This window comes from Talpa europaea, assembly GCF_964194135.1.
Source record: "Talpa europaea genome assembly, chromosome: 8".
In the NCBI taxonomy this organism is placed as follows: Eukaryota; Metazoa; Chordata; class Mammalia; order Eulipotyphla; family Talpidae; genus Talpa; species Talpa europaea.
The window spans coordinates 39,054,084-39,081,912 of NC_140075.1; the positions used below are offsets into that span (position 1 = coordinate 39,054,084).

Consider the following 27,829-nt stretch of genomic DNA (forward strand, 5'->3'; position numbering starts at 1 on the left):
TCAAGTTCAGGATTTGAATGTTGGTCACAGAAAAGAATTATTCTGACAGTAATTGAAAATGGCAGTCAATGGAAGACTCCAGAACATTAAGGAAAATTAAGGTTTTGGTCTCACACACTTTGCTATTAAAGTCAGTAATTGTATGGGGAATATAAAAACAAAATTAAATTTATAAATAAATAAATAAATAAATAAAATAAAGTCAGTAACAAGACATCCACACCCACGTTGAAGTGCTACTTAAGTAGATGTGTGCAGATAAGGGCATGTTGTCTAAATTATGACACCATAAGGTCTCTACTTACTGTGAAAATGTATATACCTCGGTGGAGGTGATTCAAAGTTTGAAGCAAAGGATTAAGTTTGAGATTCCCTGTAATGATGTGAGGCCACTCAACAAGCAAATGATTACAGTTAATTCCCCCTGCACCCATTCCATGATCACCCAGCAACCTGTGATAATAATTTGCTCTCCCACAGAAGTCTGCCTGCAGGTAAAGAAAGCACTAGTCATGCATGCTGAAGTGAACATTCTGGTCCTCCTGACAGTTGTGTTACACATTTTAAATTAATAACGTGTTGTTCTTATTTTATAGCATCAGTCTCCTGAGCTAATATTAGTATGGCCCAGAAAGATAGATCTGGTTTTAGTATGCTGTTAAATTATGGTCCAACATTAGCAGGACAACAATCTACTCTGGCCATTGCAAATTCGCCACAAGGCCCCCGGGAGGGAAAGGTCTGATGACCTGTTCAAGGGGCAGCGGGATGTGGAAGTTTGTCCTTTGGAGCCAAACCGCCTGATCTTGGTTCCAGCTTTTTCCACTAACTCATTACAGAATCTGGAGCAAATAAGCTCAGTACGTTTCAGAACCTACCTGGGTGGACTGTTGGGGACAGGAGCACAGGATGCAAGTGCTCATTAGATATTAGTTACCTTAAAGACAGCCTCTCAGCACTCTTTGTCAAAGCACCTACACAAACGTTAGAATGAAATGAGGATAGTGAGTGTAACTCCTTTAAGACATTCTGCAGTAAAATAAAGGAGGTAATTGTGACTGGATGATGAGACGTGTTTGTAGTGGACAGACAGGGTCATGGGGATAATCTGAGGGGCCAGAAGCAGTGGAAAGAGAAAGAATAAAAATATGAGCTGGAGTTACAGAAAGGCAAAAGAACTGGAGGAGACTGAGTTAGGAAAAAGGAAGAGCCGGCACTTGGGGAAGAGCCAGGAGCAATGGAAGCTAAGAAGTAGATTCTTGGCTGCTCCCCTCACAGTGTGCCTCTCCCTGCCTGGCTTCATCTCAGGACCTAGGGGAGAAATGGATTGTCCCCACCGGAGAGATCTCCTACTTCCTTTGAGCAGAAGGTTCTCTCTAGTTCTCAAGACTCAGGGACAAGGTGGGCCAAGTGGATTGGTGTATACACAGCTTCAAGGCGTCTACCCCGCGACCTCGACCACTGTGAGGACCTCCTTCCCTCCCCTGTGTTCTCCAGTCTCTGTTCAATTCTGTTTGCCTTTCTCTTTCCCCTACTCTGCTTTCTCTTCCCTTTTGGAGACACAATACTGTATAGGAGAGACTTTTACAATAACAGGATTCCAATCCCAACTCAGTTCTCATCGAATGTTACTCTGGCCACTTGCCCTTCCAAAGACTGCTTTGTGTAGTTAGTATGGTATGGGAGTGTAGTACCTTAGAGGGCAATAAAATAGAGGTGACTCCCAGAGCAGTTAATAGGTCAGATAGATAGATAGATAGATACATACATACATACATACATATATACATACATACATACAAATAGATATCCCCCACTTTTTGAAAGTTTACCTTAAGTCACTTTACTCTTACAAAAAACCTACATTAGTACCTGCTTTTGACAAAATAAAAAAACCAAATGGGATTTTAGCTTTTATAACAAAAGACAAGAAGTGAAAATAGGGTACACTGTTGGTGTGTATTTATTATATTATTCTTGCTTTTACTATATGTATGTGTGATTTTAGGTGGTGTTATATTATTTGGTATGATTTGGTAGGTTACTTTTGGGGCCTGGGAATCCTCAATTTTCTTCCATATAAATGAATGTAATGTCTTCTTTATTTTATGCCAATTCAATTTGTAAACAATTTCGTAGGAATACTCTGCTTCTAGGAAGCAAAGGAAACCTATATAACAGTGCCCCCTTTTTAAAAAATGTGTCCCTATTTTTTTTCTCCTTCTACTCCTTCTCTTTTCTCTTCCTAGTTTCTTTTCCATATTTCCCTAACCTCTATATATATTTCTAAAGAAGGTGCTTGCTTCCCAGCCCAACCCACCTCTACTCTGAGGCCTGACCCAACTAGGAGCAGAAATGAGACAGGCTGCCTGAGAAGCTAACACTAAGCAGGCTTAGGTGAACCTTGGAAAGCCCACCTGCTTGAGCAACAGTGGGGTATGAGGATGGGAGACTGGGAGGCAGCATTAAGTAACAAGCCCCTCGCTCCTTCTGCTACACTTCTCTTGTCCTTCTCCAGCCCAGTTCACCCTCCTCACCCTCGATTCCCAAAGGCCGATAAGCTGAGCCTCAGCCAGCTGTCCTATGCCTGGACAGTCACCTCGCAGTCACATTTGCTGCCTACCAGCCCAAGAATATTCCCAGGGCCTCTGGAGCCACGACCCTGAGGGCTGGGTGAGCTGAAACACAGTTGCAAGACCCCCAAAGAAGAAAGATCCTGGGCCTTCCCGGTGGCACAGCAGGTTGAGCACAGTGTTGTGGAGCAGTCTGCAGCCTCTGCAGCGCAGGTTCAGTTCCCGGCCAGCCAGGGAGCAACCCACATGGCAAGGCAAACCTCTCCTGTCTCACCCACTGCTCCCCTTAGCAGTGTTTTCGATCTGTCTGCCTGTTCTGCTCCTTGCTCTGTCTCTGATGAATTCTCTCACCCTCCCATGCTTCTGGCCTATACCCCAGCTCTTACATGAATAAATAAATAAATCTTTAAAAAAAAAAAAGAAGAAGAAGAAAGATCCTTGTGTAGCAGGTAAATCTCAGTGAGGGATAAAGAGTAAGCCCAGGCCTCTGTCCTGCATGTGTACAACTTTGAGTGTGATGTGAGGATAACATTTAATCATAGCTGGTGTCTGTGACAGCTTCCATCAGTCACAGAGCTTGCAGATTATTGTAGATATTGGAGGAAAAAGTAGGAATGAAAAGAATTTACATCAGTGTGTGTGTGTTTGTGTGTATAAAAGCGAGAGAGAGAAATGATTATTAGTATAGCCAACTTTATAAATTGCCTAACAATTATATCTAATTACCATGCCTCTATAAGAAATGATTCTATTTCTCGATACCATATAGCACATTGATTGTGCTGTGAATTGTCCCACTGACACCAAAATCTGTCTATATTCTATTAGGCGTGCACTTGTTACCCAGTCACAAAATTCTAAAGCAGACACATCTCCCCTCCTTCCTCTTGTTCAGCCCCTGCTCACTTTCCTTTCCTCCTTAGTGTCCCAATTCTATTTTCTCTTTCTCCTCTGTTCCTTTCATAGCCTGTTCTCACTGCCTTTCTTTTTCTATCTTTGTCTCCTCATCTTCCCTTATTCTCCCAAACATGCCCTACCAGACATAGTCTTCTTTCCCTCTCTCACTTCCCTATTCCCACGCTGATTCTGGAGCCAGTCCTGGAGCCAGAGAGCAGTGTTGGCCCTAGTAGCTCTGCTACCCTCCCTTCAAAGCCCCGGTTTACCCATCTATACACAAGGACAACCTCTGGGATTCATAGGGCCATTTAGACAACTGAATCAGGTGACATCTGTAAAGAAATTTACAGTGTCTCCTACCACAATGTTAGTAGTGAAGAAAGGAAAGCTATTATTATTTTTCTTTTTCTTAAATGTGTTTCAACTCTTCCCACGTGGAAAACCTCCTATCAAATTTGAGATCCATCCCTACTGATGCTCAATCATCAAACACTCATCAGGTGCCTGATTTATGTCAAACCTGAGCTGGGTAAAGGGAAGAAGCATACATTGGAACATGTCTCTGTCCTTCAAAACCCACAGTCTGGGGAAGATGATAAAAAGGTCACAGAGTAGCAAGTTCAGGGCTGTTTGAAGGAGCAGAAAAGAGGCAGGTGAAAGGGAGTTCCCAAGACTGCTTTGCAAAGTTAACTAAGACCTCATAAATGGTGACTCTCACTTGAGTTCTCTTAAAAGGCAAAGAAGAAGTTGATCAATGAAATGAAATAAGGAAAAGGAAAGGAAAAGCACAGGGAAAAACCAGTATTATGAAAGGGAAGAGGATGTTTAGGGAACAGTGTCAGTAGCCGCAAACAGATCACAGGGGGCGTGGAAGAGTGTAGTGTGATGTGTGGCTGGCAAAGTAGCTACAAGATGGATTCTGAAAGAAGTTATCACCATCTTCAGTGTCATCATCATCATCACTAGCATTTATGGGTACTTGGTCTTGTGCTAAGTACCTAACATGTACCATCTCATGTAACCCTCATCAAACTCTATGGGTGGGGACTATCACTCTTCCCATTTGATAATGAAGTGACACAGAGCATTGCTATGGTAATTACGATCTTGTGCTTGATCTATTAGATAGCACTGAAGAAGAACAGGTCTCTTAATAGAAGAGTAAAGTTAGAAGTTAGACTCCTGCCCTCCTTGTCCAGTTTGTAGGAAAGTTATTCTAACTGTCACAGAAAGATACAGGAAAGTGAAGACAACAGGTCAGTGGAGTTGGATTCTAGAAATGTTTGTGCTTTGAATTGACAGTTTTTTTAATGGTTCATATGTTGAATAGCAAAATAAGGAGAATCTGGGTTGATGCCTAGGTTTCTGGCTTGAGACAACCAGGGGATTGGGATACCATTAACTAAAATGATAAATACTGCAATGGAGTATGAAAAAGGTAGAAGAGCAGGGGCATATTTGGGGAGGGAAAACAGGTAAGATATGGAAACAACCCAAATGCCCAAAAATTAGATGACTGGATCAAGAAGATGTGGTACATATACACAATGGAATACTATTCAGCAATCAAAAAGATAAACTCATGCCATTCGCAGCAACATGGATAGCACTAGAAGCAATCATGCTCAGTGAAATAGCCAGAAGGAAAAAGAAAAATATTGAATGGTTTCACTTATAGGAAGAATATAGGGGAAGCAAATAAGGGATGGGGGGGTAAAATAATAATAAAAAAAAACTAGCAGGCAACCACAAATAAGAGGCATTCTGCGAGGAACAGGAAGGAAAAGGGATCAAAACAGGGGAGAGAAGAGCACAAAGGATTATGGAGGATTATGGTGAGGGTTCACAGGTGAACTGGTGGTGGGAATTTTACAGGGGAACACAATGATGTAAAAGATATTTTTAAAAATTTAGTTTGACTATGTTAGGCTTAAAATGCCTCTTGATCACTGAAAACAGTCTTAGCACTAAACAGAAATAATAGGGTTGTAGATTTGTAATCATCAACATAAAAGGAAGAACTGAGATCATGGAGGAAGAATGATCTCATTTGGGAAGAAGACTAAAGAGAAGTGAGGAGAGGACAAAGAGAGAGGCTGAGGCAATAAAACAGCACGGACAGAATCCTAGCGACACTCAACCTTAAAAGAAGGGACAGATGGGCCTCCCCGGTGGCGCAGCAGTTGAGCGCTGGGTTGCCAAGCTGCCCACAGTCTCTGCAGCACTGGTTCAATCCCCGGCTGCTCCCCGGCCACTGGAGGAGGGTCCCACATGGTGCGCAGACCTCTCCTGCCACCCGCTGCTCCCCTCAGCAGTGTACTTCGATCCTTCTGCCTTCTCTGCTCCCCACTCTGGCTGTGGTGAATTCTCTCACCCTCCGCGCTTCTGACTGTACCCAGAGCTTGTATAAATAAATAATTAATTAATTAATTAAATCTTTAAAAAAAAAAAAAAAAGAAGGGACAGGAAAGCTGCAATGCAGTGAAATGCTGTCACTTTCCTACTGTGACAGCATCTAACCCAAAGCCTGGCACAGAGTAGGTGCCCTTGAAACTGTCACTGAGGAAAGAAAAGGAGAAAGGAAGGAAAGACAGCCTCAAAGGAAGGAAAGAATATGTTCCCCAAAATAAAATGATCAATAATATTTAATATTCTATTGGAAATATCTGTAAAGTATTTTATATTGCTGAGAAGTCAATAAGACTTTAAGCATGTGCTACAAATGCGGGACGTTTGGAGGTTACCATTTCCTATGACATCTTTTCATGAGAAATCCCAGAAACAAAGGTTACCACCTCATTGTTTTACATGCTAAACAAGCATTTTGAATACATTCATTAAGAAGACTTATTTTAAGGAGAGTTACAATTTCCAATTTATTTTGAGATGACAGGTTAAGTCCTCTCCTACTAAATGAAAATTTCCAATTTACCAGATAAGAACAAAATAAGATCCGCCTGTGCACAAAAACCCTCCATGGGGACAAAAAGCCACTTGGTCCCCTCATTTTTAAAGAGGCATACATGATGAAACAGGTGGATAACTACAGGTTTTAAAAATCACTCTGGGTTTACATGTTGCGGTGAAGGCTAGCAGGGAACAGCACCTGAGCAAAGGTGACGCTTTGTGGACACAGGTGTTGGTAATCCCATATGTGGTCCTATTTCCTCATCTGCTACCTAATAAGCCTTCAGCCTCCAATTAATATTTCTCACCCATGCCCTTTTTTCTCCAAAAGAGCTAGTTGTGAACAAGGGACATAAGATCTCACGCTGTCAACAAAACAGATAGGAAACCAATTTCTTTGTTTAGAAAGATCTCAGCACTGAAAATATACCCCTCCAGCCTCAGTGGGTACAACAATCTGTTCCTGTCTAAAGCAAAAATTAATCATAGAATAAAAAATATCCTGAGTAGGTGCACTAGATGTAAACCCTCTGCAATAAACTGACACCAGCCATTACCAGCAGCAAGTGACAAATACCCACAAGCCAAGAAGAAATGGACATTGACCCTACTCCCGTTGGCCATTTATTAGGTGATGTGGACACAATAAAAGTTTACATTTCAAAGGAAAAAAGAATTCGACTTCCCAAACCAAACCAATATCCCCACAAAGCTGTTTTTTTAATAGGAGGAGAATAATAAAGACCATTTGCTAAACCTCAACCACACAGAAAATTAAAGCAGCAAGTCAGCCACCTGGAAAAAAAGAAATTGAAATTCCCAGCTAGCCCAGATCTAATTCACCTCTGGGTTCTAGCAACCACTGAATGCTCCCCACAAACTCACCTTAGCCTGGACCTAACCCACTGGCCCAAAAGAGAGATTTCCCAGCAGTGCAGGAAGATCAAACAGGTACCCATTCTGTGATCATATTAATGAGAGAAGCGAGGCTATTCAGAAAGCTCTAGTAATTACATAGAAAACAAACCAAGTCTCTAGGGGACATTCTTGCAAACCTGAGACCAACTCCTGGAAAAACACTCTTGACCACTTACCACTACCGGATGCTTCTAGATGGTAGATCAGAATCAGCCTCTCATCAAAAAAAAAAAAGAGAGAGAAAGGTGTTGCAGGACAGCAGCTTCACTATCAGTGAGCATTTGGGGAAGGAAAAAACACTCCTTGGAAAAAAATACCAAGAGCTCAGAAGAGTAACTTCTATAGCTGCCTGCTGCTGCTGCCAGGATAAAAGTGGTTAATCTTGGAGAAACAAAAGGAAGTTCCCTAGAGGCTGACTTCAGGAGGATGGCTTCCTCTGTGGGAACCAAGAGTTCAGAAGGATGGAAGCTAACTTCAGAAGGGGTCACTAGCTACCATTTCTGCTTAGCAAATTTTTATCAGCACTCAACTGAGGGAGATAAGCAAATATCTTTGCAGTTCCCACCTGTTTTTGCAGAGATGAAGAAATAAGCAATGTTTTATTTCCTTTTTTTATCATTACAAGAAGACTTCAGTTCTCTTTTGATTGGAAGCTAGGCACAGACAAGCAAAATTCTGCACACATAACAAAGATATGTCTTTGCCAACATCCTTAATTTCAGCTCAGAGTAAGCAAATATTTAACCCTGAAGGTGCTGAAGAACAAATGTAAGAGGAAATGGATCGAAATTTTCCAGCTCAGAATCATTTTGAGGAGGCTCTGGATTTAGGATGGGATTAGATGAAAACAAAATATTTTGGCTTGTGTCTATTTTTAAAAGAAAGAATTGTGGTTCATTTTAAGTATTTCTAAAGTCATTTAGGGATTTTCCAGAAGTTGCATCAGATTTGCAGTTAAGCACTGAAACCAAATACATGTTAATCATGTCTCTATAACCAGCGCAAGCTGATCCCCTGTGCATAGTCAGCTCCACTCTCCTGGAACATCCTGGTACTGTGCCCTCAGGTTTCCACAGAGAGCAGGATGAGAGAGAAAGAAGGGCCTTTCCCTGCCAAGGCTCCGCAGCCACAAGAAACTAGATTTCTTGAGCCAAGAGCGATAGATTTCTTCCTTGTGTGATAAAAATGGACCCAAAACAGTTAATACAAGAAAGCAAATATCTCTTTTATATATATTTGTAATGAAAAAGATTTTCTAATTTAAAAAAAAATTTAAGTATAGCCTCTTTACCATTTTTTACCTAAGATATTGGCAACTACAACAAAATTGATGATTCCCTGGGTTGAAGGAGAGATGGTATATATACACCACGCAATATTAGTCAGCTATTTAAAAATATGGAAACCTGCTGTTTGCAAAATGGATAGACCTAGAGGGTCTCATCTTAGTGAAATAAGTCAGATAGAAAAAGACAAATACCATGTGATAGCACTCATATGGGATATATAGAGAAAACAAAAGAATGAAGACCATATATATATATATATACACATATATACACACACGTATATGTCAGTACTATTTTTAAAGGGAAACTAATATATAATATAGTTTATAATATTATATAATATATATATAACTAATTATATATATATTATATATATATATAACTAATACATATACCATATCTTCTTGATCCAGTCATCTATTTTTGGGCATTTGGGTTGTTTCCAGGTTTTACCAATTGTAAATAGTGCTGCAATAAACATAGGTGTACAGGTGTTCTTTTGAATTAATGTTTCTGTGTCCTTTGGGTAGATCCCTAGGAGTGGAATTGCCAGGTCCTGTGGTAGCTTCATTTTTAGCAGACTGAGGAACCTCCAGACAGCTTTCCATAGTGGTTGGACCAGTCTGCACTCCCACCAGCATTGCAGGAGAGTTCCTTTTTCACCACATCCTCGCCAACATTTGTTGTTGCTTGTTTTCTTGATATGTGCCATTCTTACTGGTGTAAGGTGGTATCTCAATGTGTTTTTAATTTGCATTTCCCTGATTAAAGATATGTTTTTAATGTTCTTGTTATTTACTGTTTCTTCCCACTAAACTATGTTTCTTGTGAGCAAGAATTTTATTCATTGTGGTATGCCCAATGTTAATAATAGGCAATCAAATATTCATTGACTGAATAAACGATAACAGAAAGAGTAAACAAGAAGAAATAATTAACAGCAGTTATCTCGGAAAAATGTATAGGGATGGAGGCGCTGGTGGAGCCAGAGAGAAATATCTCATTGATCCTTACACTTCTGACTGCTTAAATTTTCACAATGATCTTCAATGCCAACCAATAACGATGCAGCTCCTAGAAGATAGTGTTTTGGTTTACAGGGAACATCTTGTTGCCCCCACTAACAACAGACAGATGGGAGAGCACAGGATGATTCTCCTTATAACCTAATAAATTAAGTCAGAAAGCACAGAGTTCTCCTCTTGTCCTTGGCCTTCCATCCATCATACCAAAGTCATGCCCATAATTGGCACACCAGATCCTCTGCCCTAGTCCATCAGAACCCCTTCTCCATGTCCTAAACATCATCTGCACCTCCCCATTGTGAAATCTTTGTTCAGGACATCTCCTTTTGGGATACTTTTCCTTCATCACCTCATTGTCCAGCCTGTCCTTAAAGGACAGGATCACATGCTCCCTCTCCAGACTCTTTTATGGCCTTTCCAGTATCTCTGGTCCCTCCCTCATGGCACTTCTAGAAACTGGGTTTGGAACCATTCACCAGCATTTATCCTACAAGGTCTGCTGTCTTCCCTGCTGGACTTATAGATTGCCAGGTATAAGGACCATGTCATTAGTTTTGCCAACACACACACAGATCCCTGAATGGAATGAGTGAACATTAAAGAGCTGTACATTATAATTTTCATTGCAAAAGTTTTCAATACCAGAAATTGTTCATGTGCCTTGTCATTCTCACTGAAATTTCAAGTGTGAACATGTCTTTCCTTCGGCTTACAAAACATATTCCTGTTAAATGTTTCTAAAAGCCCTAAACTAATTTAAAATGCTCTTGTTATTCATATATGAACTACTTGGAACTGATGTAATCATACTGTTTTTTTCCCTAAGAGACAGAGAATGAGGAATTCTTATGGGAGAAGAATAGGAGAGAAGGGTTTAGCATGCCTACTGTAAGACCGCAGATCACCTCCTTTGTGATTATCCCATATACAGAAGCTCTTATCACGCACTCATGAGAAAGACAGACACAGAGAGAGAGATAGAAAGGAAAGTGAGTCCTTGCTCTGACTCCTTATTTTTAAAATATTCATTCTTTTTGAAATGCAAATATGTTGTCATTGAATACTGTCTTTCAGATATATCTTTGGGTGCTTAAATAAAAATCAATTTTACAATATGGTAGAATTATATACTCAAAATCATAGAGCAACAGTTATATGTGTCCCATCCCTCAAAATCCTAAAGTTCTTTATCCATCGATAGAATACAAAATCACAGCACTTGGGGCATGAACAGTATAGATATAATTTCTGGATAAACCAGAAACATGTAGGGGGAAATGAAAGTTTAGAAGTCCTGCTTTTTTCCACTCCTAAGTATATACCCAAAAGAACTGAAGGCAAGGATTCAAGCAGATACGTGTATACTAAATGTTAAGAGCAACATTATTCATGATAGCCAAAAGGTGGAAACAACCCACAAATCTATTGATGGAAATCGATAAACAAAATGGGGTATGTACAGACAATGGAATATTTATTCATCCTTAAAAAAGGAACAGAATTCTAATATATTCTACAATATGGATGAACCTTGAAAACATTATGCTAAATGAAATAAGCCAGATACAAAAGGACATATATTGTCTGACTCTAGTTTAATAAGGTAAAGAATAGAGATTACCCAGGACAAGAGAGAAGGGAGAAAGAGAAGTTACTGTTTATGGGGTCCAAAGGTTCAGATTGGGATGAAGAAAAAATTCTGGAAATGGAAAGTGGTGATGGTCACCCAGCAATGTGGATGTATTTAACGCTACTCAACTGTACTCTTAAACAATGGTTAAAATAGTAAATTTTAACTAGGTATTTACACTAGGTATTTACCTGAACAGGATTTCATCTCCCATCTTCCAAGGCAGCATATACATTGTCAGAACAACAGAAGTGCCCTGTTTGTGAAAGATCTTATTTTGCTTTGATGCCTTGTTTTTCACAAATGCCCCTTGTGTCCAGAGTTTTCAGAGATTTCTCAGTGATCATCTCCATTTGTTCTCACCACTGTCCAAATTAATTATATTAAAGGACTTTTGATTAAGTATCTGAGCATGAGAGAGAGAATTTTTTCCAAATTCACTCACCCTATTACTAGGTCTCCCAACTCTGCACATATTTCATCAAAAGAAAGAGATGGATATTTTTATACTTAAGTTTTTCTAAGCAGCATAAGCAGTATCATTTATTTCTTAGAACCTGTGCATATGTCTAGCTCTACTGCCAAGATAGCTAAAGAGACAATGAACTACTATTTTAAGTGAACAGATTAAGCACCTATAACAAATGACCCATAGTTTGAAATCTACATATGGAAGAAATGGATTTAACTTATTTTCATTCAACAAATGCAGATACTCTGCTAGACACTTTGTGGGACATAAAAAGAGGAATAAAATGTGGTTCTTGCTCATAGACACGTGTGTTCTATGAGAAGTCAGACAGGCAGATGAAGGGGTTCTACAAAAAAAGGGATTGGGGAGACTACAGGCTCTGCTGTTGAGAAACCACCAAAAAGTAGATTCAGTTACCCTGTGACAATTAATCACAATGAAGTGAACTAATTAAGATTTCATGATTCCCTGGAATTTTAGTCAATGTTTGCTTGCTTTCTTCAAATAAAAGAAAGGATTGCACTTACAGAAATGTAAAACCAAGCCTTATGTTAGCCTGAATGACAGAAGAGTTATCTCTGGCCTAAAATTATGATTTGGACACATACAATAAAAAAAGCAAAGAAACCCAAAACATAGGATTCCCTAATTCCATACAAAGTTTTGAGTCTAGCTGCTATGAACTCACTAGAATTTAATTTGAACTAATGAGACATTCTCTCTGGGAAAAGCCCTGGCGTCTACAAGGTAAACCACAGTAGCATATGAGAACTACTGGGGTAAAAATCATACAGTGTTGTGCCAATTACTTATCCACCTTTAACTTTAGCTTCTTAAGCTGCTTGTGAAGATCAAATGAGAGATTCATTAAGTGAATAATAAATAATAAATGATTCATGTACATGTAAATTATATATGCAGTGACAGAACAAGGGTAACCCACCGACAAGAACGTAACCCAGCATCAGTCACACACAACAAAGGTCAATGTCCTCCCTGCTTTCTCTCCACAATCTTCCCAACTGGCTACCACACTTCCTTTATCAGAAGAAAAGTAGACCCCAAGTTCTAAGTTCTTTCCATCTTGCTACAGACTTCTTTTCTCTCCAGAACAGCAGCCCCCAAGCATATCTTTTCAGTATGCCATCGAGCAGCACAAGAAATAGAAAGGTTTCAAGGATGAATCAGAAGATACACAGATGTTTCAGCACTGTAAGTCCTCACGTAACATCATCTTTAGTTTCTAGAAAACCACAATGTCAAGTGAAACGACATCTGACAAAATCACTTTGTCCATAGGCTGGCTAATTGACAAACAAAAATTAAGTTCCCACGACATATTTCTGGTTTAAAAAAAAAACTCCAAAATTCTTAATAAGAACCCCCAAATACTTTCAATATTAAGCAATATTTTGTAATCATTCATTCATTCACTTTCCAACCCACTTATTGTAGTTGTGTCTCAGGTAGGCAGGACCCAACCCTGAACAGGATTTCCTTCCATTCCACACCCGCACTCACTCACTCACACTGGGACAACTCACCCCTGCCTATGAAGGACTATGCACATTTTAGGGGTGTGGAAGAAACCAGAGTATCTGGAGAAGACCCAGGCTAACCAGGGGAGAGCATACAAAATCCACACAGTATGGCCCCCACCAGGAACCATTTTTTTTCTCAATTTTAAAACAAAATGACATTATTTAAGGACCTGCTCTGCGCCCTAGAGGACTGTTTAAAAACCTCTGCCCTAGGATAAGTTTCAGTAAGTGACAAAATATACTAAGAATGCTTCTGTCCCACCACACCCTTCTTTCTTGAATGATTAAAACCTATTCACTACGCATTCAGAAAAGAGTTCACCAAATCATTGATATACACATATTCTCATGGTCTTTAATATTAAAAAGAAAGTAGTTTTCTAACCTCTTGGAGATTCATTTACCATCTGGCAGTTTCCATGGTGTGTTAGGCTGCAGTTCATTAAGAGAAGGTAACTCAGCTCCTCCTCCCCCAGCCTCCCACCAATTACTTCCTGGTGGTTGGTTAACCTTTTATGTCACAAAGTAGGTTTCCTACATTAGCCAATATAAACAACTGACCTACTGCTGGTGCTGCCATTTCCTATGTGGGACTTTCCATCCTCGATAAAAAGACTCAGAGTTGAGTTTTAGTTATTACTCAACTAACTCACAAAAAGGAGAAAAAGCAAAAGAGAGAATTCAAGGAGGGTGACATGTCTTTAAGTAAACCCTGGATTGAAACCCACATCTAAAAATAGAGGCATGTCCTGCTCTACTATCAAATTTCAGGAAATAAAAGCAAAGAGAAAATAACATAAATCCACCATTACTTTCAGATGAAACTGGTATGATCTCCAAAAAGTAGATACCCAAATTGCTGGGGGCTAAAATTCACCTTACTGTACCAGCTCCTCCCAGGATTTCGTAGTTTCTTTCAAGACTCTCCTGAATATCCCTTTCAGGGCAAACACCCAGACTCTAAGCAGAATAATGGGGCCCAAAAATTTGTTGTTATCTAATCCCACTCACCAATACCAAGTGATTTTCACTTAACTTGCCCTTTCAAATGCATTCTGAACCATGTGTTCTAGGACTTGCTGACCCAAGTCTAAGCCAGGCAGCCTAGCCCCAAGTCAGACAATTGGCATTCTGCATTATAAAAGTCTTTCTAACAGTCTTATCCAAATGGCGAATGCACCACAGCCAAAATTGAATCCTGGAATGGACTGCTGGCACCAGTGAGGAAAACACTTCTCAAACTGATGTACCCCTTGCTATCAGAGAAACATGGTGTCCCTTAGCACAGTGTCTTCTTTGCACATAATGAGTGCTCTGAGATATTTTGAGGCGCCTCTTTTATGGATTGATATCATAAGAAGTCATTGCAAAAGTAGTGAGTATTTACATGAAAGAAGGATTCAATCTGGAAGGGATACTGTCTGGATCCATTTGGGGGTTCTTTCTAGTGGTTGAGAACCTTCAAGATGCAGAAACAGCCAGACACATGGGATCTGACACTCCAGTTTCACTTTCTCCTTAGTGGGTTCCCAGTAAAAAAGGAAGGCTCAGGGCCACTTGGCTTTAAAGAACTTCTTCCTTTATCTCTTTGCTTTTTTAACCTGCACAAACATCAATAGTTATGAAAACTCCCCCCCCCCCTTTTATGCCATTTGGAAGGGGCTGATCCAAGACCAAAGAGGCTCAGAATCCTAATCAGGACTCTCACTAGGACATTTCACACATCCATGGTCATGTTCCAAGTCTTAATTCTGTGCCAGCTCTCCAGCAAATCATTATAGTTCCCAAGAGGCCCACACTTGGTCTCTTCCCTAGCAGAAACTTTTCTAGTGGAAGGGAAATGAATTGCTCACAAGTCGCTATGATACAATATAGTCCAAGCTCTAATAGAAGTACGCACTGGCCAAATATCCATGGAACCATGAGAAAAATCAGGACTTATTTATATGTGGATATGGAGTTGTCAGGGAAGAGCCTGGGGATAACATGTGAACATGAGTCCTTAGAGATGAGCAGGAGAGAAACAAAGGATTTATTAGCTTCACATGCTTACAGTGCAAAGGAGAAAATATCACTGATGGTTATCTCCTCTTCTTGTCTGCCACTCCATTCACCTCAGAACAGCTGCCTCCTACCATCACCTGGGTTTCCAACACAAATGACTGGAGTAAGTCACAAACACACATCCCCCCAAATTCCTGAGAGTTGAGGGTACTTCAGTACATCAGTCAAAATAATTACTAGGTCCTGGTGGATCAGAGACTAAGCAAAGGTTAGTCAGGAATTGAGTCCTGAAGACATCAGCTGCTCCTTGGGTATCCAGCTCTAAGGAATGCAAGCTGAATGCATCCTTTTCTAGACAAAGTGCTGCAGACATGGTAAATTATAGGTTGTAAGAAACCCCCCACCTCCGCTATGAAACTGGAAGACTGCCCAGGGATGTGATATAAGAGGTGAAAGCACAGGATGGCAGGCGAAAATCATAGCTGCCCTCAGCAGCTCCAGGATTACCCTGCCCTCTAGAGGCATCCCACAGCTGATGGAGAGGAACACACCCCACCAAACACTCCATTTGGAGAAATAGCATCCCAGCTGAACAATGACAAGGTACATCTCATTCCCGTTCTAAACATGGTCCCATTAATGCTGATCTATCTCAGATAGAGTGTGCTCCAGTCTCCAGGATTTGCTGTTACTAAGCACATGATGAAGCTACTTCTCTCATACATTCCCAGGTTCCAATGCATTCTGGGGTAAAGAAGGCATTTTTCAGACTTTTCCTTAGCTAGGGTTTTCATCTTGTATCCTGTCTTTCGATGGAAGCGGGCACGAATATTTTCTCAGAAAAGAAGGATGAGGCCAGATAATAGAGAGGAACAACAAACAGACACCAAAGTCCTTGTTTTCCTACATTGGGGCCCAAGCTTCAAGTGAGAGCCGATTATAAAAAATATGGAAAAATGTAAAGGTACCTCGGAAATCTGCGTTAGTGACCTATTTCCACTAACTCTAAAGGGTGCCTTTGTCCACCACGGCATCAAATCCTACAAGACTGAGAGCAGAGGAGAGGAGGAATATGGTGGTTCCAGTCATTGGAGACTGTGTTCCTGCCTTCTCATGACTGGTAAAGGACAAGGCCCAGGTCAAGATGAAGATACCTCCTTGTGTGGAGATAGACCAGAGGACCCAGCATGGGTGCAAGGCTCCCACCTCCTTTACATCACAGAATCAAATGAGTCCCAGATGCTATCTTGGAAAGGGGAGAAGATGCTATCAAGGGAAGAAGGACACCCAGAGGTGCTAACAAAGACTAAATAATAGAAGAAGCTAATTTGAACTATAAAATATTGTGATTATATATGTTGCTAAATAATAGAAGAAGCTAATTTGAACTATAAAATATTGTGATTATATATGTTGCTAATTGAATGTTTGTTGTGTTTTCCCTACCTATTCATGGGGAAGAGGGGAGAAGGAGATGTGCAGATATGAGTTTGCAAGAAAGAACAGGTCCTTTCTTAAAAATTAGAGAACTGGGTCCTCCTTGGTAGCACAAGGTAAGGTTAAGACGTGGTACTATAGAGCTAGCCTCAGCCACTGCAGCATGAGTTCAATCCCTGGCCAGGGAGCTGCCCACATGGCACAACAGACCTCTCCTGTCTCGCCCGCTGCTCCCCTCAGCAGTGTGTTTCAGTCCATCTGCCTGTTCTGCTCCCCACTCTGTCTCTGGTGGATCCTCTCACCCTCCGCATCTCTGGCCTCCACCCCAACTCTTGTATGCATAAGTCTTTTTTTAAAAAATTAGAGAACTATGAATAAAACATGATCTACTGCACTCATTGCCATCACTGAAGGCAATCTGTTTATAGACAAACAGATTTTCCTTGTTACTGGAAAAATCAAACTCAAACCAAGAGAATACATTTCCTAGATTTCAAAGTACCAAACAACAGAAATTTATTCTTATGGTCCTAGACACTTTCTAGAAATTAGTCAAGGTGTTGGTAAGGTTGGTTCCTCCTGGAGTTTCTGAAGGAGAATCATTTCCATGCCTCTCTTTTAGCTTCTCATAGTTGCTAACAATTCTGGGTGTTCCTTGATTATAGAAGCAATTTCTCCACTTTTTAATTCCATGTCGCATGGTATTTTCCCTGTGTGTCTCTTTATGTCTTCACATGGATTTCTTATGAGAACACTGGACTCAATCCCCACCCTAATCTAGCAAAGTTTCATTTTAACTTAATTATATCTGCAAAACCACATTCTGAGGTTCTCAGTAAACATAAATTTGGGGGTACCTATTGAATGTAGTGGGCATATTAATAAAAGTCAGCATTAAAATTACAGGGTAGAAACTGTAGGTAGAGTTTCTTTTTTTTTGTTGTTTCTTTTTTTTTTATTGTGGTACAATGCTGTACATGATTTAGGGATTAGGGCTGATCTCTTCAGGTATTTTTTTTTTGAGATTTATTTATTTATGCATATAAGAACTGGGTTACAGGCCAGAGGTATGGGGGGGGTGGGTGAGAGGATCCACCAGAGACAGAGTAGGGAGCAGAACAGGCAGAATGACTGTACCCAGTGCTTGTATAAATAAATAAATCATAAAAAAAAAAAATATATATATATATATATAAAAGATTAGAGAAGCAGGGCCTCCCTGGTGGCACAAGGGGTTAAGACGCAACCTATGAAGCTGTCCGCAGCCTCTGCAGCACAAGGTCTATCCCAAGCCGGTCAGAGAGCTACCCACATGGTGCAACAGGCCTCTCTTGGCTCACCCGCTGCTCCCCTCAGCAGTGTATTTCAGTCAATCCACCTGTTTGGCTCCTCACGCTGTCTCTGGCCTGTACCCCAGTTCTTGTATGCATGAATAAATCTTTTTAAAAAATTAAGATTAGAGGAGCGTATCAGGGTAGAGATCACAAGAGAGCTTGTTTTCCCTCTCTGGTCTCCTGCACTGAGGATACAATGAGATGATAGCAGATTACAACCTGGAAGAGGCCCTCGCCAGAACTAGACCATTGTGATACCTTGATCTCCAGCCTCTAATCTGTGAGAAATATATTTCTGTTGTTTACAAACCTATGGTAATTTGCTATAAGCAACCTGATAGTGATAGGTAAGAACTCCTAATACTCAATTCTGTCTTACAACAATCCTGTGAGGTAAGTATTTCAGCAGATTAAGAATTGAAGACACAGGGCCTCCCTGGTGGTGCAGCAGTTGAGCGCTGGGTTGCAAGGCTGCCCACAGCCTCTGCAGCACCAGTTCCATCCCCAGCCGCCAGGCGAGGGTCCCACATGGCACGCAGACCTCTCCTGCCACCTGCTGCTCCCCTCAGCAGTGTACCTCAGTTCTTCTTCCTGTTCTGCTCCCTGCTCTGGTGAATTCTCTCACCCTCCCACACTTCTGACTGTACCCAGTGCTTGTATAAATAAATAAATAAATCTTAAAAAAAAAAGAATTGAAGACACAAAAATGCTAAATTACAGAGCTACAAGGTGTCAGAACTAGAATTTGAACCTTGGTAGTCTAGTTCTAGAATCTGTGTGCCTAACTTATCTGCTCTCTCTTTCTATATAATGATGCCCCCTGTCATTCAGAAGCTGGTGAATTTATTCACTCCCAAGAACCTAAATGTGCTTGGTTGCCATGTATATACTAGAAATATAAACTCTATTACAATTAAATAAAAAGAGTAACATTTCAATACTTTATGTTTTAATTGTGAACAATGCTATCTAAAAGCATTGATATATGTCAATAATCTCTTCTTCAAATCCTTACTAATATTATTAGGAATAATATTGACAATATTTATATTTATATTATGATCTAATTAGTAGTACTTAAAATGAAGATTATACAATCATATTACTATTACTCTTGAATGTTTTCATATCCTTACTTCGCATTAGAAACAAAACTTTTTTCTGAAAATTTTAATTGACAATATTTATATTAGACCAAACTTACCAGATTTATCTTTTCCTTTCAGTTATTTTGGATAGTTAATGTTAACAATAATTAGTTCTATGACTGATTGTAATGTAATTATCATTCAGCAATTGGTTTGGCAACCAGGAAACTGATGTAAAAATAGGCAATTTATCGAAATATTTAGACAAGGACTTTACAATATAATAGAATCCTGTTTCATGAGTTGAAAATTTCATAATGAAAAGTATAGAATCAGTCATCTAAGCTTGGAGGTATGAAGATTGATTAGACATGAATCCTTACAAGACAGAGTTAAGTTTAGTAGAAGTAGAACATACCATGTATTATGATGACAAATTATGCAGTAATCAGTGCCCTTAGAGAGAAAGTTGCAATGGGAAAAAAAAAAAAAAAAAGCAAGAGAAGAGGCTCAAGGTCAGGTAAACTTTGAAAAGCCCAAAGCTTTAACTGCCTTGAAGCGTTGATATGATTTGTACACTCACCAACAAGCAGTGAAAGCAATTCAGGTAGAGAGAACAGCAGAGACAAAGTCAGGGAAGTTGAAAAAAAACAATGATCATCAAATACCTAAGTCTGTCTGGCAAATGGAGTGTATGGAAAGAAAAATAGGAAATAAGAAAGAAAAACATATATTAGGGTTAGAATTAGCCTCTTACCACTATATGGGCAAGTGGTAATGGTAGTCTAAATTAAGGCAATGACAATGGCAATGACATGACAATGACAGATCCAAGAAGTATTGCAAAGATAGAATCAATAACTCTTGGCAACAAGAAGGGGAAGTAGAAGAGAAGGTCAAGAATGAGGCCAAGTCTGAGTCTTCCTGGCTAGGAGAATGTCAGTGCCATGGACGAAACTTGGTAGAGACAAGGTGAAACACGTTCTTGTCCAACTATTTGAGCTCTATGTATCAGGCTCATCACCAAATAGTTAGAAGCGGAAATTTCAAACCCAACAGTCACTCTGTGATTCATCAGAAATGAGGGTGACGTTATTTTTTTTTTAATTCTCCCAGTGGTAAGACAAGTGATTAAATAGAGCCTTCAGGATATCTAAGTATTCAGGTGGGCTTTCTAGAAGGAAAAAAAGATGATCCTCAAAATCTATGCTTAAAGAAAATTTTAAGTTCTCACTCTTTGGTCTTATATAATTGAAATATGAAAGCTATCTTCTCTTTTTGAGATAAAGTAGTGATGCATCCTTCATTTCCAAACTTCCAGTTTAATCTACATTAAACATTTAGTGTGACAAATTCTCAACTCCTAAATTGATCAAGATCACTTGGATTTTATCCTCTATCTGACTAGTGTCTCCATATTGCATTGTCTTTAATCACTCCCCCACCACTCAGTGGTGTCACACTTTAGAGAACCTTTCATTTTAACTATTTCCCCGAATCATTTTCAATGTGGTTTGTGAAGATTTCTTAAGATACACCCAAATCATCTGACATATCACGCCTTTCCATCAAGATTGCTTTGGGTGGCTTTTTTAGTACATGTCTATCTACACTTTCAGACTTTCTTTCAAATTTAAAATTATCTGCTCACGACTTGGGTAGGTTTATAAAAATGTAATGGAGCAAACTGACAGAAAATCGACATTTAAGAATTCCACGCATCACTTTACCTAACAGCACAATAATCAGCTGCTTTCTGCAGAGCAAGGAATCGGAGTCTTCTTCCCACTCATCGGTCATCATAACTAAAACCTGGCATACATAAAACTAACTGAAAACTGATGTCATTGGAGCAGTGCACCATTTAAAGAGAAATTCCCTGGTTCCTTCTGATATCTGACTGGGAAACTTTCAGTGCAGTTAAGGGAACACAGATGTAACTTCAAAGTGCCTTTAAAAGAGCACAAATTCTCACTGATAAACCTTTATCTTCCCAAGATTAAACTCTAGAGTTTTCTGACATTTAATAATTCTCTCATATACATTTCAATGAAAAGTGAAGCTGTGTTATTTAATCCAAGCTTGAGGTAGAGACTTTCTTCTTCTGAACTATTGATGTAAGCATGACCTTTAAACACACCCAACAAGTAGCAGCAATTCCCGTTGGGTCTCCTGGTCGTGTGGATTACTGTGATGCTAACCATGCCCATTCCATCCTGGAGTTTAAGTAAACAGGACCACCACTTTCTGCTCTTAGCGGAGGATTTATAGGGGCCGTGTGTCTGGCACTCCGGGAGACGTTGGCTTGCTCTCAGTAATGATTATATATAAAACATCTTCATATAATTTTCAGATTTCTCAAAGACTTCAAAGCTCACAACCTTCTGTGAACTTGCTATCCGGGCATGTTTATCATGGCAAAGACGACGAGAGGAGTGCTACACAGAAACTTCAAATTATGGGCACTTCACAAATGCATTCTCTGTGTCTATAAAATGTCAAAATATCCAGGAGAAAAATGAAAGGGCCAGTCAGTCTACCACCCATACGGGGATAAAGCCAGGCTGGAGCAAATGTGGCTTAAATGTTGGTTTGGAAGGGCCATTTGATTTTTCCATGATCAGATATTTAATCCTAATTGTTTCCTTTACTAAACGAGTAGTGCCTAATTGGGGAGTAGAAATGAGTTCACTTCCTCCCCTCTCTCTTCTTTGAAAGTGACCAGATGTCCCATTTGGAGGAATTATCCTTGTGACTTGGTACTAAGAACACAGAACAGACCTTGTGTGTCTTTAGAGGCCATGTGCATGAGAGTGAGGCTGGAGGCGCTAGAGGCAAATTTGCCTGTGAGTAAAGTCCAGCCCTGCCACTATGTAGCTGAATACAATCAGACATGTTACTGTCTGTGTCTCAGTTGCTTCATCTGTAAAATGGGGATAATAATAATGGTGCCTACCTCATCAAGCTTTGAGGATTGCATAAAATAAAATATGCCTAGGTAGATGGAAAGTATACAATGATTATTTTATTTTTATAATTAACCATTGGACAGGAGAAATAAAGTACTTCTTTTCAACTCAGAGATTCAGTCCTAAAGGATCAATAAAAAAAAATGGTCTTGGGGCCCCCCGGTGGCACAAGGGGTTAAAGCACAATGAAGCAGTCGGCAGCCTCCGCAGCACAAGTTCCATCCCGGTCCAGGGAGCAACCCACATGGCACAGACCTCTCCTGTCTCACCCATTGCTCCCCTCAGCAGTGTATTTCAGTAGATCTGCCTGTACTGTTCCCCACACTGTCTCTGGTGAATCCTCTTAGCCGCACACACACACCTTTGACCTGTACCCCAGCTCTTGTATGCATACATAAATCTTTTTTTAAAAAAATGGTCTTGGGGTTCTGAATTCTATATCACCATCTTTTTTTTTTTAAAGACTTATTTATTTATTTATATATACAAGCACTGGGCACAGTCAGCAGCATGGGAGGGTGGGAGAATTCACCGGAGCCAGAGTGGGGAAAAGAACAGGCAGACTGACGAAATACACTGCTGAGGGGAGCAGCGGGCAAGATAGGAGAGGTCTGTCACGCCATGTGGGACCCCCCCAGGCGGCCGGGGATCGAACCAGCGCTGCAGAGGCTGCGGACAGCTTCATAGTCCGCCACTCAACAGCCTGCGCCACCAGGGGAGGCCCTCACCATCATTTTTGTTCATGCTCTACTGGAGCACTTACAATATCGATGCCCTGACTATGCATCAAACACTGTGCAAGAGATTTCTCAGACATGTTATGGCCACAGAATCAAACAAAACGTTAGCAGTCATTTAATGTGCTTCTTCTCACGAATATTTTCTCTTTCATTCTCTTGTTCTGTTTCATCCATCCAGTAAGGACCTATTAAATATGCCAGTCAATGGGCTACCCCAACGCAATTGTCCAGCATCCCTGGCTCTTACTGACTGATGAGTAAATTTTTCTAGTAAAACTTTTTGGGGGAAGCACAGGTCTCTAATGTTAGCCAAAACTTTCCAGAGGGCCTCATTCAGAAAGATGGCATTTCTCGCTATGGGCAGTGTTGGCTAGAGGGCTGCACAGTATATCTTTAGAATGCTGAGCATCATCGTGACTATGCAACCTCGTGACTCAGTGATCAATCACTGAGTGATATTCAAGCATCTTGACTAACTACCGGCAGTATTTACTCCGGTTATTGGAAGCTTCTCAGTAATGTGCCCTTGGGGATAAGATCTGAATCACTGTCTCTGAGGGCAGCAATGCATTTTGCCAGGAAATGCCTGACTGACCACTGGGGTACAAGAATAGTCTCACTTTGTGTCATTCTTCACCATGAGGCATCTGCTGGCGCTCCCTCCTTAGCAAGGTTCACCACATTTCCCTCGTGAAGTGACGCACATGCCCCTATAGCCACATACAGGATTAGGGCTGGGAGGGGCACCATCTTAGAGACTAAAGATAGTCAGAGAGGGGAGGAGAGGGAATCTAACATGTATTATATTCCACAATGCAGGCCTCCTGCTGCCTTTTTAATGATCTTTCCATTGCAGCACATCTGATGACAAGATTTCAAGATATTGCTCAGCTGCTCTTTTACTATTCTTTTCCCCAAAGTTTCCACTGCTCAAATTAATTATTAATATTTTGGTCAAGGCGATGAGCACCACCTGTCCACCATAAATCATCTTAGCATTGTGCTCGCCACTGACAGCAAGACACTATTGCATTTTCACCCTTCTGCCTCTGTCAGCCACACTGGGACAGTCTCTCACATACCATTAGTGAGGGGATGGATAACTTCCAGGAAGGCAGCCTCATACTCGTGGATACCTTGTATGCCTCATGCCTTGGGTGTATATATCTTGGGACATAATCCTTACATTACTAAGAATGTGTACTAAGAAATGATCGGAGACGTGGCATATGTATGTATGTGGTTAGCAATGGACAAGACATCACTGGTCCAGATACAGACATCAACACATAGAGAGAGAAATAACTGAATAAAATATATGCTCAGTCATCAGTTAGCCAAACCTGAGCACCCTAAAATGTACCAATGCCCACCTGGAATGCCAAGGATGAGCAATTACATTAGAAGCGTATCTTATAAAGTAAACCAAATTGTATTGACGGCAAGTATCCCAACTTTTAATGAGAAATTAGAAAGGGCCTCCCTGGTGGGACAAAGTGTTAAATGTCAGCACTATGAAGTTATCTGCAGCCACTGCCGCACGAGTTGGATCCCTGGCCCGGGAGCTACCCACATGGCACAGCAGACCTCTCCTGTATAGCCCACTGCTCCCCTCAGCAGTGTATATGAGTCAATCCATCTGTTGTTCTTCTCTGCACTCTGTCTCTGGTGAGTCCTCTCACCCCCCACCCAACCTCTGGCCTGTACCCCAGTTCTTGTATGCATAAATAAATAAATCTTAAAAAAGAAATTACAAAGAAAATATTACAGTAAAAGATCACTTTCCATTTGTCCTTTTCTCCCTTTGCTGCTCTCTTATATACTCATATACCACCTCCACCTTCCAAGAAGTCTGTCTACATTGTAAATCCTTTCATTTTTTCCAAAATCAAGGTAGACATGAATAGGATACAACTGCTATTATAAAGTTTCATGAATAAATAAGGTAATGAATGAAATGCATCTGTCCTATAGGTGAGTCAATACAACTTGGAGTGACTTTGGTATATCAGACTGAAATAATAGTTCAGCTATTAGGCAGTTCTCGCTATTCACTGTCTTCCTACTAAGCCTCAAATTTGAACTTGAGAAAAGTCAAATTATCCTAGATGATACATATCAGGGGAAGTAACTTCACTAACCACTATGTTCTAGATACAGTATCAAGTATTTTGCTAGAAATCACATTTTATCCTGCGCCCTGGAGTGCAGCAGGATGTTTTCTGTTATTGGGGGAGATAAAATTAAAGCTAGACCAGCAGAAATAGGGAGCATGTGCTAGAGAAGATAACAGAGACAGTAGGAAAACATTATAGGGGTTCTGAGAAGAGGCAGCTAAGATTATAAAACACAGCTCCCACTGTCCTAGCTGCCTGTACAGCCTCCTACATCCACAGTGTTTTCAAGCTGACCCCCAACTTCAAGATCCCAAGACCAGTCTAGTACTTTTCTGCCACTTCCTCATGTCAAGATTCAAGGCTGATACATTTCTACACCATCTGGTATTTCCCTTTATACTTGTAACTATTTACTTAACTACTTAGACTTTTTGGTTAAGAATGTCTGCCTTCTAAATCAAGAAAACCATCCCTTTTATAATTGAAACAAAAAAAATCAAATACTTGGGAATAAACCTAACAGAAGAGGAGAAAGACCTATACAAAGAAATTATAAAACACTGGGCCTCCCCAGTGGCGCAGTGGTTGAGCGCTGGGTTGCGAAGCTGCCCGCAGACTCTGCAGCGCCGGTTCAATCCCCGGCTCCCCAGCCACCAGAGGAGGGTCCCACATGGCGTGCAGACCTCTCCAGCCGCCCGCTGCTCCCCTCAGCAGTGTATTTCGTCAGTCTACCCGCTTTGCAATATACAGATTCAGCGCTATTCCAATAAAAATCTCAATGACATTCTTCAAAGAAATAGAACAAATTCTGATGAAATTCATATGGAACCACAAAAAAACACTACTAGCCAAAGCCCTACTGATGAAAACAAAGAAAAAAAGTATCACACTTCCCAACTTCAAGCTATACTACAAAGCCATAATAATTAAAACTGGTATTGGAACAAAAATAGACACACAGACCAATGGAACCGAATAGAGAGCCCACAAATAAAACCACACTGATATGGACAACTGATCTTTGACAAAGGAGCAAAGAATATGCAATGGAACACAGTTTGTTCAATAAATGGTGCTGGGAAAACTAGACCACCACATGCAAAAAAATGAAACTAGACCACTACCTTTCACTATACACAAAAATCAACTCAAAATGGATAAAAGAACTGGACATAAGACCTGAAACCAGAAAATATAGGTAAGACACAAGACATACATCCCAATAACATATTTAAAAACTCATCACCCAAAGCAAAGAAAGTCAAGGAAAAGATAAACACCTGGGATTACATCAAACTGAAAATCTTCTGCACAGCAAAAGAGACATTAACCAAAACAGAGAGACACCCCACCGATGGGAAAAAAATCTTTGCACCCCAGTCAACTGATAAGGGACTGATCACAAAGACATACAAAGAACTCACAGGACTCAATAAAAACAAAATAAACAATCCAGTCAAGAAATGGGCAGAAGAACTCAAAAGACATTTCTCCAAAGAGGAAATGCAAAGGGCCAACAGGCATATGAAAAAATGTTCAACATCCCTTATCATCAGGGAAATGCAAATTAAAACCACATTGAGATACCACCTTACCCCAGTGAGAATGGCACATATCAAAAATAAACAAGCAACAACAAATGTTGGTGAGGATGTGGTGAAAAAGGAACTGTGGTGAAAAAGCAACTACATTGCTGGCGGTGTAACAGGGTGGTCCCCAGGAAAGAGGGAGGTTCCAGGTTTCCTGCCCCACCCAAGGGAGGTGGAGCTGAGCAGGAAGAGGAGAAGCTGCAGAGGAGACTGAGGAAGGAAGCAGGATAGAGCCAGAAGGAGACCTGGAGGAGGCACATGGAGCCTAGAGACACGTGAAGAAACTGCGCTTGTCTTTTGGTCGTGGACTGGGTGACACAGATGTGGGTGAGACCCGTGGGGAGGTGACAATGGCAGCTTTTATCTTGATGTTGATTTTGCTCTTTTCCTCCCGGGCTTGTCTGGTTGTTTCTGACCCTTTTCTGTGGGTCCCCACTGGAAGATGCTTTGGACTTGTAACAGGCTTTGGAGCCTTGCTCTGGGCCAATCCCATTTGGATGGAGTTTTACCCACGAGGGGACGGGTAACTTTGGGTGCTTGATTTAGAAATTAGATTCTTTGCCTTTCCTGTATTGTTTCCAAATCGTATTAAAGTTCCTTCCCATTAAAGTCTCATATGTGGGGGCCTCCCAGGTGGCGCAGCGGTTGAGCGCCAGGTTGCGAAGCTGCCCGCAGCCTCTGCAGTGCCGGTTCGATCCCCGGCTGCTCCCCGACCACCAGAGGAGGGTCCCACATGGCGCGCAGAACTCTCCTGCCGCCCACTGCTCCCCTCAGCAGTGTACTTCGGTCCTTCTGCCTGCTCTGCCCCCCGCTCTGGCTCTGGTGGATTCTCTCAACCTCCCGCGCTTCTGACTGTACCCAGTGCTTGTATGTATGTATGTATAAATCAATCAATAAATAAATCTTTAAAAAAAAAAAAGTCTCATATGTGGGCCTCCCCGGTGGCGCAGCGGTTGAGCGCTGGGTTGCGAAGCTGCCCCCTGCCTCTGCGGCGCCGGTTCGATCCCCGGCTGCTCCCCGGCCACTGGAGGAGGGTCCCACATGGCGCGCAGACCTTTCCTGCCGCCCGCTGCTCCCCTCAGCAGTGTACTTCGGTCCTTCTGCCTGCTCTGCTCCCCGCTCTGGCTCTGGTGAATTCTCTCACCCTCCCGTGCTTCTGACTGTACCCAGTGCTTGTATAAAAACAAAAAAACAAACAAACCAGCAAACAAATAAATAAAGCATGCCTCTATTAAAAAAATAAATAAATAAAAATAAAATAAAGTCTCATATGTTTTGTGTTGATGCTGCGGATGGCAG

General features: G+C 40.9%; 1 protein-coding gene across 1 annotated transcript in view; it reads right to left on the reverse strand.

Moving 5' to 3' along the window:
• LOC311175249 (putative phospholipid-transporting ATPase IM) overlaps positions 1 to 20,915 on the reverse strand; it is a gene marked incomplete at both ends in the record, with an annotated part of 155,957 nt that extends 135,042 nt beyond the window's left edge. Inside the window, one exon of the mRNA XM_084240154.1 lies at positions 20,846 to 20,915. Within this exon, the coding sequence (XP_084096280.1) occupies positions 20,846 to 20,915 (70 nt within the window). The remainder of the gene's footprint in view (positions 1 to 20,845) is intronic.
• Between the last annotated feature and the right edge of the window lie 6,914 nt (positions 20,916 to 27,829).